Source organism: Acyrthosiphon pisum, chromosome A2 (assembly GCF_005508785.2).
Source record: "Acyrthosiphon pisum isolate AL4f chromosome A2, pea_aphid_22Mar2018_4r6ur, whole genome shotgun sequence".
Lineage (NCBI taxonomy): Eukaryota > Metazoa > Arthropoda > Insecta > Hemiptera > Aphididae > Acyrthosiphon > Acyrthosiphon pisum.
This window is the reverse complement of record NC_042495.1, coordinates 34,141,970-34,155,261: the sequence shown is the minus strand read 5'-3', so window position 1 is coordinate 34,155,261 and position 13,292 is coordinate 34,141,970. Positions and strand designations below refer to the sequence as shown.

At 28.1% G+C, this 13,292-nt stretch overlaps 1 protein-coding gene across 1 annotated transcript in view; it reads left to right on the top strand.

The window, feature by feature from the left end:
- LOC100164456 (prolactin-releasing peptide receptor) overlaps positions 1-13,292 on the top strand; it is a 184,074-nt gene that overhangs the window by 158,091 nt on the left and 12,691 nt on the right. The window contains exon 6 of the mRNA XM_029489088.1: positions 4,115-4,257. Within this exon, the coding sequence (XP_029344948.1) occupies positions 4,115-4,246 (132 nt within the window). The 3' untranslated portion in view covers positions 4,247-4,257. The remainder of the gene's footprint in view (positions 1-4,114; positions 4,258-13,292) is intronic.

Sequence of the window (13,292 nt, the reverse complement as noted above, 5' to 3'; positions counted from 1 at the left end):
TGATTTTGGATGCATTTTCACTGATATATTATGTTTTGTATACTAAATATGTATATACGTTTCTGTATAGTAAGAATAATAATCCATGCCTATCGTCATATAATTAATATATATTATATGAATATAATATTATCGTCGTGTAGCAATAAACTTGACTAGAGTAGGTATGCTCAATATCAAATACTACAATGCAGTAATGATGATATAGTAAATATTGTACCTATTGTTTAGACAAACAACGAAATAATTATTATTTACCTGCCAAACTCACTGGCTCGCAGTTTAAATTATACACTGATGCCTTTAATATTAAGTGTTATTCTATAAGTCATATTGGTTGCATCTATGTACAATTTATGTACCTAGGTATCTATGCCAAGTGGCAAATACTCAATGCTTAGGCTGTATTAGGAAAATCTGAAGGATAAAAATTTAATGGCAAACGTATAAACCATATACTTATAATATATATTATAAGTCTATGGTATAAACCCCGTAAAATACATAGGTACATATGAATAGTTCATAAAATCTTTATATTGGTTTGCAGCCTTCCTGCTATCACAGTAATAACCACGACGGTGTGATAGATATGTTATACAATTCTTTAAGCACATTCTAGTCTACTTTTTAATTGTAATTGCATATAGCAAAACGATTTACGTATTACTGAAAACCACGATAAAAGAACTATTTACAATGATGGTGGAAAGACCAATTTTTAATCCGACATGAATATTCTTGAGTTTGTAAGAAAATCAAATCAATATAGTTGATAAATAACCCAATCCACGAGACTATGAATACACTTTAAATGATAATAACTGTAACTAATACCCATCTGCTGAGAAAAAAAAATATCGATTATTGATAAAGTTTAAAACGTAATAATGCCAGGAAATAACGTTGTATACCCGAACCCAGTGATTTTTTTCGGGTACAATATAAATGGAAAATGATTGCCAAAAATAAATTGACATTTTCTATATTAATGATTAAAACATACGACATGTATACATGATTAAAATATTAAATACTTTAAACCTAAACAGCAGCGGTAAATACTGTAATTATATATTATTTAATTCAGCTGAAACTTTTAAGTATCCGTTTAATTGAATGACAAAAAGTAATCTGAATATTAAAATAATTGAAAAAACAGTCGTAACCTGGATGTAAACGATATTCACCATAACAACAGTAAATAATAATATTATTTTTCCCCGAAAGGACATACAAATACATTTTATCAAAAGGTTCGATTAAACCAAATTTTTCGTTTTTTTTTTTAACAAAAAAATATATTAATAAATAAAAATAGGCACGCATATTATGTATGGTACATAATATCAAAGGTTCTAATATAGATTGGGATATTCCGAATGCGTCCCGTTCTTAATTTTACGTTTTTCAAAGCACGAGTGCGTCCTCAGTGTTATCCACAAATTTATAATTGAATAGCCTGATTACATGCTCAGTCCACAGCTATACATCCGCGTAGGCACCTATTTATGATAAACTAATTGGGTTAAACACTTTAAAGATACAGGTCCGAAGATCTACTATGATAGTCCAAATGTAAAATGAACTGGGACGCACTTGGATGACGTCAAAAGTATTACCTTTTTTGGAGCGACACACTCGGTTGATACCTATTATTCTATTAAACGTATTTAAATAAGGCTACATTTAATAAGAGAAATTTCGGGACGCACTCCAGAAACTCCCACTATATTATGAATCAAGATATATGTATTATAGAAAAACGATTAATTCGTTAAATCGTTAAAAATCGTCGTAGTAGGTACCTCCGCTGGGAGGCTTCTACAGTCTGTAAAATCTGCGTTTTTATTTTTATTTTTATTTATTTTAAGCAGCTATAAACCATCAATTGTTCTTATCGTTCTTTTTTGTAACAGTTTGAATAAAAAACATATGAACCAAAAAAAAAATCGTTAAATAACAAAAACACAATCAAATTTTATTTTTAAAAAAAACAAAAACAAATACGATTTTCCACAACTTTTTCTCATTACATGCTCAGCCCATCAAAACATATACCTAACAATAATAATATTATTATTATTTAAATAGTGTACCTTCTCTTTTAATGGAGGTTCTCCTTGTTCTTTTTATTTATTTTTTTTTTATTGAGCTTGAGCCCGGAAACTTAGGCCATTAGCTGTTGGTTTTATTGTAGGTTTTTAGGTTGTTGGTAGGAGGAGAAACGGTTGAAAACACGTTTTTTGTATGTGTGGCAAGGATTCGTTGCTAAAAATCCCGTGTGGTCACCCATCCGGGAACTAGCAACGCCAGCCGTTACTTTCACTTGGTGCGTTTCCGTAATTGAGTGTACGCACTGCGCCACACCATGCCACAACTCTTTTTATTTATAAATTTTATTCTTGTTACTTTTACAAATTTTTTTGATAGTTTGGTGATCATAATAAAATGTATAAAATATGTAAAATATGTATAATGCATAATATATTATACTTTGCACACCCACACACACACACACACACACACACTAACAGGCATACATAAATATAGTAAACACAATTAGAATTCGGGACAAAACAATGACGTGACTCATCATCGATCATCAATGCCAGCTGCTTGCTATATTCAAAATGAAAGATTAACGTTTCACAATAATTGAAGACTAAACCGTTCCTAATCACCTGTATAAATAACCGTTATAGTGTTTTAGTATTTATACTACCTATGATTTATTTGTATTATTATTATCATTATAAAGTATCAAACATTACGGATTACCCATCCGTCATCCCGCGGGGCTGACGGATTAGTGCCGTTATTTATTATTATTTATTACACTAATATTACACGATTACACTTGTACCCGCAAAACGGCTGCCGTGTATAATATTATAATACCTACACAATAATTATTAATAAGTATAATGACGTATGCCTATATTATGCATTCGGTTTACTTCTTCGTCCAAATCGGCCCACATCGTTTCGATGGAGCGCGTCCCGGAAATTAAGGTCGTCACCGGATACTTTCAGATTTTATATGGATTTGTGCAGCGTAGTGTTCCTAAGTATATTATTATACGTGTCTGTATTAATATGTTTAATGTTTTCCTCTCATTCGTTGCACACTAATTTCCGATCTGAGTTTGTAAATACCTTTTTTTCTTTTTGCTTCTTTTACACCCTGCTGTTATATTTTGAAAATATTACAATACACATTATAAAGGGTGAAATTAAGATGATTTATTTCATCAATGATGATGCCCATTAAACTCTGTTTGATTCATTAATTATAACTGTCATTATTGATGGACTATAATATATAATAACACGGCGTCGTAGAAAACCTAAAATTTTTCAAAATTAAACAGTATTATGTAGATTATTGGTTTTTTTCTTCTTGTCATAGATCAGTTCTATTAATAAAATGAATGGAATCCGACCTAACAAATGTATTCCTTTTATCATATGATTTCGCATATAAATAATATGTCAAAAAAGGTTAGGATTTTTACCAACGAGAAAAAACACATACTGAGTAAAAAATGGTAGTAAATTTGTCAAATTGAATTGCTTTATTCCAGAAAAAAACCATTATAGTTAATATAAATATTGGATTTTTGTTTCAAAATGTATATTTTATTTTTCTATTTTCATCCCATACGAAAAAATGCGAATATAATTCTATAACAGTAAATATTTTTAACACATAAACCGTATTTTAGGTTTTAGCTTTGCGAAATTATTTATTGAAAAGCTAATTATGAATATTTAATTGCAATAAATTCAAATATTATAGTGTACAACACATTTTTATAGAGATTTATGTTTCCATAAAAATGTTAAAATTTTAGTCAGCTGTATTACATTTTATTCTATCTACTGTACGATTTATTATATTGAATAACAGTTTTAAAAAGAGCAAATTCTGACATTAACACTACGTGGCGTGGCGTTATACAATTAAATGACACAATATATTATTATAATGACTTTCTCGTAAATATTAAAGACAGGGTATAAAATACAATAAATCTGTTAATGTATACAATTGTATAGTTGAATGGTTATTATAAAGATTTATTGACATATTTTATTTGTTTTTACTTAGGACGGATTGATGATGGGCGATCAAGAGGACAATCAGGATGCAGTCGAAGTGATGTTGGTTGCGTATACACGTGAGGACGGTATTTCTGGTCGTTCTAATTTACAACAAAACTCCATTAAAACCCAAGTGTAAACATCTCAATGGTAAGTTACAGATATTTAGTATTATTATACTGTACCACATTATATGAGTTACAGAGATGCTATGGTTTCGTATGATTAATTTTATATATGATACAAAACTTTTGTTATTATTATATTCTTTCCGGGTATAGTGTAATACTATTCTAAATAATTATGTCAAATAAACAACTACTACGAACTTCAAGTCTCCAGATGATGAAATAATGGTTAGGTACGGAATTTTCAGAAGCAGATGATTTAATTTAGTAATTATATTATATACCAGAGAAGTTACTTTAATTTAATCTGTTCTACTTGAAACATATTAGAATATAACTGTATATAATATATTATTATCATCAAAATATACATCTTGTAGCACAAGGCCCAAATGCACAAATATTAATGACACATCGAAATCGTTAGTAATTAAATTTAAAGAAAATATATTAAATAAATTTGAACTAGGTAAATGCTAAAATTTTATGTACTTAGAATTTATTATATTTGAATATACCACCTACTCTAAACACTTAAAATAATGAATTATACTTAATTATAATTACACGGCCATAACAATAATTGCGTTGACGTTTTTCATTTTAATTCTTTAGGGTTGTAACAATGGCCCTCGTATGGTTACCTCGATTATACATGCCACGACTGTTTGGCTATGATAATTTATTAACAGGATTAAAAAATAACATCATAAAAAATATTATTATTCAAGTTGAAACAACCAAATGCAAAATAAATTATGAACTATTGTGACATAATTTAAAAACAGAGAAATCATTTATAATTTTACTTAATTAGAAAATATTATAACGTTGGAATGGCAAATAAACTAAAACAAATAAATCAAATGATTAATTAAAAAAAAAAAAAAGTAGGTATACTTCCAATTCCCTTAAAAAGTGTTCCGTTTCGCATAAATAATTTTGTACCTATTACGGAGATTTAAATGAAATCGATATCCTTCTACGATTAAATTGTATAACTACTGAGAAGTTTCATTACAATACATATTTTAATAGTTAGTTTAAGGAAATAGTGGAAACAATTTTATTTTGGCAATATATTATTCGTTTTAAGTTGTATTATCCGTTAATGATAATTCATCTAAAACAACTATTATGTGTTAATGATAATTCATCTAAAACAACTATTGTGATTATACTGAGGTCACGTTAGGGAACGGATAATTAATTTCTATTAAGTCTTTATTTTTTTCCCCTATTGTTTGAGTTTTCTGAGAGTTATTATGGGTCTAAGAAACCTTGGATGTCCTGTCATAACCAGTATTGCTTGAAAAATGGTTCCCGTAGCTATTATTCTTCGCGATCCAAATCCTCGGATCAAATCTAAACTGTTAAAATTCAACGTATTTCTTTAATAATACCGAACGCATTCTTAATAATAATCCATGTTTCTATTTATATTATATTATTATTACTTCCATCCACGTTTTGTGTACAGAAAATTTAAATGAACCGAAACAAACATTAACACACACAATACAGAATAACTTTATTTTTTATTACTTTTATTTTTTGTTCATATAGTAGCTGTATATCATTATGTCTATCTTACGCTCAACATCAATCTAAATGTTAAGATAAACACATTATTTTACGTAAAATCGCGATAAAAAATAAATATTACTTTTTTTTTTTAATAAAAAATATTCAAGTATACCTATTTATTTTGCTTTATATACGAAAATAACGCTGTCTCTAAAATCGGTTACCAATAAAAATATATATACATAACAGAGAGTTAAGACCGGGAGACTGTCTAAAATGCGTATATTATTTTATATTATTATTTATTTTTTATAGGTATACCTTTTTTCTTAACTAAATTTTTATAACGTTTATTTTGCACACTTTTTTCAAGTATATAACGTTATACCTATATGTAGAAAGATATATTTTTTTTCAACACAATGTTTGAAATTAATTGTATATTATATTTACATGGTGTCTACAATTTTTGTTCAATATTGTAGAGTCTAAGATTTAAATTGCATTGGATTTAAATGTATCATTTTATATTTTCAACTTGAACATAGAATCATTTACCACAAAATTGTTTAATACATAAAGTTCGAAAATTCACGCAGTTTATGACGTGTTGTTCAGTATTTCATTTTATTAAATTTTTTTCCTAAACCAAATGTATTTTTATTTTTATTTTATTGAACTTAAGCTCAGCGACTATGGCCATTAGCTGTTGTAGGGTATTATGATCTATAGTTGTTACGGTTGTTACGGTAGGTAAGCAAACACGTGTAAGCACCGCGACAAGCCACAAAACCAAAAGTATGAATTACTATTTTTGACACATCATAATATAAAATGTTTATGCACGAGTATCACATGAATACCTCTAAAACCTTTACATATTTATACACATAATACATTATGTTTAAATGGATATTATACAACAATAAAATTGTGAGTATCGTTAATTTAAAAGTGTAAGACACAGCTTTTCAACATTTAATAGATATTAACGGATGTAGGACATTTAAATATTTCAGGCGCACATTATTCTTAAGTTTTCACATCTAAATGTATTAATGTGATTTAGAAAAAAAGACTACTTTCTTATTCGAAAAAATATCTAATTTTACTTTTTACTATCTACCTATTATAATAGTACATATTATGTTTTTTTTCTATAAGTAAATATCATGTTTTAACTTCTGAATCTGATAGAATATTATATTATATAGTCGTAGATGTTGCATATATTTACATTAGAAAACGATATTGAAAGAAATTTCATACAACACCACGTCGTGTCTTAAGCGTGGATTAAGTTTTGAATTACTGCGAACGTTAAAATAGTAAAAGATATACATTTTTCAGCATAAAGCCATTTTATTTGTAGACCGTTCACGTGGTAAAACTTCAAACTTTCTTCGAAATAATTTTTTTTTGTGTGTTGATAAATTATATAATTTATTCGGAAAAATACCCTTTTCAAACACACGTGAATGTAGGTCTTTTTCTCTTGTGTAATATTATAGAACATCATATTATACGTCATTAAATTAGTAGTCTGGGAAAATCATTTTGAATTGAATACAGTAGATACTTTATTCAGCTTTCAGACAAAATTACTTATTATAATAATTTATATGTGGACGAATAGTTACATGCATATAATGTATAAAGGGTCATCTCCACAACCAACACTATATCAACTTCTGACCACACTGCAATAGGCAATAACCAACACTTATACTTTCGGACGACTGACCACACCAGTGACGTACATACGATTTCGGGGAGGCTTTAGAAATGCTAAATCAGTATTCCCGACAGATAATTGATAATAATAATTATTAACACACATATACTTTTATTTTCTGCTGGGGTGGGGGTTGTTGAATGACTAGTGTATTGCTAATAAGTGTTTTAAACTCACCACGCTAAGTTAAAATATTTAGCAGACTGTGCTTCGTGCCAACCATCACCGTTTCACATGTGTATTATATATAAACCAATCGTTTTTATTTATTATTTCAACTTATAAGCTACGTGTTTTCCAAACAAAACATTTATAATAATATATATAAAATGATCCAATGTTTGGTTCAAGTAAAACATAAATCATAAAATATAATAAGCGATAGGTATGGTCCTAAAGCAAACACGTTTTGCACCTAGCATTTTTTATTAGTATTTTTGATTATTTTTTATACTTATACGTTTGAATACAACTACTTTTTTATTACATATTTTCTTATTAGAGACTAACACGCGCACATGAAATTGAATTATAATGTAAGTTTTTATATTTAGAAAACAATAGTTGTTATTTTTGTTATTATTTATATCCGATGACCGGCGGCGTGGTGTATAGGCAATTTCACTACAGCTATGTGTAGGTGGCTCTCAAACGATACCTCGAAGTACGAATAACATTGCAAAGTGATATCATGCTTATACAATATAGTAATATATTCTATCTACCGTAATTAGACCCATGATGTGCAAATTAATTTCATTCCGGATGCAAATATATAATTTTTTTGCTCTGCACAAAATTACGTGCAAAATATTTCAAGGCGAAATAAACCCATTTCCCGTTTACCTAGAACTTATCAAACGAAACAATCAAAAATCAAATCTCCTGTAATCATAAGTTGGATAACATGTACATGCATTATGTACTTACGGATATTATAATATCCGTCGTTGGAAGATACGATGGAAAATTCAGAATAATATTCAAACCAAAAAAAAAAAAAACCCCACGGCCATATTGTTACTATTATTACTGTAATATAACCATTACTTAAAAATTCTCTACACATTGTTCCTTCAGGCTACTACCTAATTCAAATTCGGTACTCAAACGACGTGTGAAAAAAATATATATAAATCCCTTACCATATTACACATACTATTATGGTATCGCGTGAGGTTTTGGCATAAAAGGAGACCGCAGGGAGTTTTATACACGATTGAATAAGAGAGCAGATAAATAATAAATGTACCTTCGGAAATGATTTTGATGTAAAACGAAACGTACATGGTATGTACATTAAAGAAAGTGACAACTATACATTCTTATTTACTATATTTTAAAATCAATAAATTAATGTGACCAAATCGCATTTCGTAAGCAATTGCTATATTTCACACCACAATATTTTAATATAACATTATAAATTTACCATCGTAATTTTATGGTGATTGAACATTTTGGTTGAGGCAGCAGTCAATGCATAATATGTCATTGTAAACGTTGTGACCGGAATACATAATATGACTATAGACTCATGATATTATTATTACGAGTTATTATACCTAGTACTTTATTTCATTATTTACAACCTAGATAATATTGTATTGTAAATTTTATATAATATTTGAAAATTACTATAAGCAAACAAAAGGTGATTTTAGATATTAGCCAATTTGCCTTCCTTGCGAGGAATGCTTGATAAGTAATCATTATATTGATATTGACATATGTAGGTTTTACTGTTTAAATTACAATAATTTATTATTAATTTATGGTTATTTCTATCGAATGTTTTTTTTTCATTGAATCTATTTATTTCGTCAATGATGATAAGAAAATAATAAATATTTACAATTACAATATTTGATGAATGTTTTATATTATAATTTATTAATCATATTATTACTGCATATACCTAGTATGAAAGAATTGTTTTTTTTATTAATGTAATTATTACGGATGCCTATATTTTGTAAAACAAAATAATACCTAATTCAAAACAGAAGGCAAGTTTCAAAATTATTTTAATTTTAAATTAAAATATTTATTCTGTTCTTCCATGTTCGACTCGTCGTACTGTTTTTTCTGCCATTTTACCATGCCAAAGAAAAAGTTCAGTTTTAATAGTACGTTATAATGATATTATAATATGAATATACATAGTATTATACCTAAGTACACTTTTGCCACTTGTTTTTCTTTGTATAAAACATCCGTTATGGAAATTATTCCAAATCCTCCATTTGCAAGATTGCTTTGTGACTAAAAAAAATTAAAAATATAATGTCTCACAAATTGACAACCATTTAATCTAAAAAAAAAAAACACTTTTGATAAAATATCAAAGTGGTAACATATTTTTATGTTTAAAGTGAATAGGATTAAAAAAAACAATAAAAACATTTTTAAAAACATAGAAGACAGGAAATTAGTTTTAACAAAAACTATAGTTTATCATAAAATATAAATTTTTGCTTGATTATTATTTAATGATAGAACCGTCGTGATTAAATTGAAATTTTCTCTCAAAATTATTTGGAAAAAAAATAAATTACCACGTTTATCGATTTTACACGTTCAATGCAGACGCACAAATTGTATTTTGACGGGTTCTAGTAAATTAACTGCGTACACATAATTATGACAATAGCTGCAACGTGGTGAAAACAGTATTAGATAATAGCATTTCCATATAATAGAATATTATAATATTATAGTTTGCAGACGATCGGTAAAACACGCATGGACCTTGATTGAAAATCGCACAATCAAGAGTGCAATTAGGTCAGTCGACGAAGTTAACATATATTATACTAGCGTCATAATATTAAATAATCCGATTATAACATACTCACAGGGTATACAGACAACACACTGGTATGATCATCATATTGACGACAGTTTTAATTGGAAACTTATTATTTATAGTTAAGTGCGAGATCCATGATAAATTGGTGTGCTCACTAACGTATACTTCAATAAATACAATTACGTTACCTACTCGATTTGAATCTCAGTGCTTGTATCGATCGATTTTCAGACGTACGTGGAACGTCATATGAAATAATATTACGTCATATTATTACATATATATATATAAATATATATATAATTCATATATCCTGTACCTATGTGCAGTTTCGTGGATTTTTACCATAGGCATCGTTTACTGGTATTATGATGTTTTAATTTATAATTCAAGCGATTATATCGCGTTACAAAACGACTCCACGTCAAAGTATTTATTACCTACTGCAGTTTAGATTTTTACAGGAGGATTGAATTTCATCTTGAAATATCTTAGGAAACCCATTTAACTTTTAAATTATTATTTTTTCCTGACATGCATTAAAAACACAGGTACATACTTGAACACGTAATATTTCTATAATAAGTAATCAGTATTTGATCTTAAAATTAATAATAAACAAAAATCAAGGTCTCTTGTATTTTCTAAGATTTTGCATGGACCTAAAATGATCACCCTGTATACGAACAACTTATACATTTTGGGTGTTTGTGTGTAAGTATAATTATATAATAGAAGTGTAGTGCGATGGGTAACCGCTGCTGCCAACGTCATTAGACGACTACAGTGTTAAATCGTGTAACCCTCAGCTCGGCAATCGCGGTGTACCTCCTTGCTACCTGTGTCCGCTGATGTAAGCTGCTCCACGTTCAAACGAAACAAATGACTCGGTGGTTCGCTTTACCACTTAATTAGGCGTGGTGAACAATAGCCCTATTCCTTCTGCCAAGTCGAGAAGTTAGATGGGAAGTACGAAAGTGTATTCCAGCTTAAAGACGTATTTTCATTTTGACTTACAAGAACTGTCATAATAAATATATGCACCACAATATTATTATTTTATAATAATATGCTTGTGACACAAACAGCTGACGAAATTTTTTTTACTTATCCCGCAATACGTCTTGTAAATACAGATAGTTCCTTAACGACCACGTTAATTTTTTCATTTGGAACACTTTTCGTAGGAGCTAAAAGTCCAAATTCACCAGATACAACAAATCTATGTCTATACGTATCGATATTACGCGTGTACTTCGTTGTCCCCACAATAATTATACACAAATTTGGCTCCGCGCTACAGTAAAATAACAATTTAAAACGAATGATCTGAACGATCGTAATCCTTGAAAACGGAACATCACACTTATTCATATATTTGTAGTGAAATCTTTGTGTAATATTATAATGGTTGTATGGATGACGTCGTTGTGAAAAGTTATACACTATACGGAGTACGAGTACATATTATTATTATGTGATCCAAAATCTGTCTATATAAGAACCTACAACGTATCATACAAAATGGGTAATAAGCGAATCTTTTAACATTACTCCTCCCCCCGCCACCAACAGGCCATAAATGTATTTTTCGTCGTAAAATAACTAATAAAAAAAACAGATAAGTACATCGTTACAATTGTATAGTTTATTCATAAATGACACAGTTAAGATATTTCTCGCGTTTATATTATTATACTCGTATAGATGTGTGAGGGAATTCACACGTCTGACTAATATTTTATTCATCTATAGCAAAAGTTCCAAAAACATTGTTCAAATGCCATTGTATTGAATATTGTATAGTTGTTGTTTTTCACACTTGACATTTGACACAAAGTTAATTTTGTTATCAAAATAATTAAACACATATAGGTAGTCATACAAACGCTTAATAGCATTAAAATCAATATACATATTAAATAAAATGATGAAAACTCGTTCAGTAATTAACTTAATAAACAGGACAGTGTTTTATGAAATATTATTGTTATCAAAAAACAAAAAACAAAAAAATTCAGTAAATAAAAATAATAATAATATTATATCAACTGCAATTATTTATTAATATCACATATTATTATTCAACTATTATTGTTGTATGTTCTTAATTAAAATTATGAAAACAAAATAATTTATAACTGCTAAATTACACGTATATACCCAACGCATTAATGTCTAACGCTCAATACATGGTTTTATAAAAATAATTTTTGTGTGCATGGTTTTATAAACATGGAAACAATTAGACTTAGGAAGGTATAGGTACCTAACAAAAGATAATTGTTTTATTAATTTCATATAAATGCTTGAAAGGGTTTTCAAACATTCATGATTACTTCAAAAACATTCAATATGAATACCTTTTAAAACATATATTAGTATTTATAATATTATTATAAACTGATATTATTATTGTTGATATAACTAACTCCTTTAAATAATAATACACAGTAAATTGATTGTTATGATACTGTTCATGACAACAAAAATCAAGATTAAAGAGATTAAAGAAAACGGATTATGTAGGTACTTACTCAATTATAAATTGCATCTTTCAATGAAGTGTACAATTAATAATTATAACATTAATGGACATTGATTACGTTTTGATTTCTGTCGGTAAATTTCGTGGTTAATGGACTTAGTTACAATTACAAAAACATCGCATATTAAAAAAAATGAAATATAATCTTCAATTTGAATACTAATTTCAAAAATTCTTTAAGTATACACCATTATATAATATGCATATAAAAACAAATTGCTTACTTTTGTTAAAATATGATTATCTTGCAGTATTGAAAAGCCGACCCACGGATCAAAGCGAAACTTCTGCGCAATCCGTCATTAATGATCTCATTGAAAATTAAACGTCTATATTATCCAATTATGTTTACTTTAATTAGTTACAAGACTTTATACAAATAATGAACTAATCTGTAATAATATATTGTTTGACATAATACAGTTACAAGTAGGT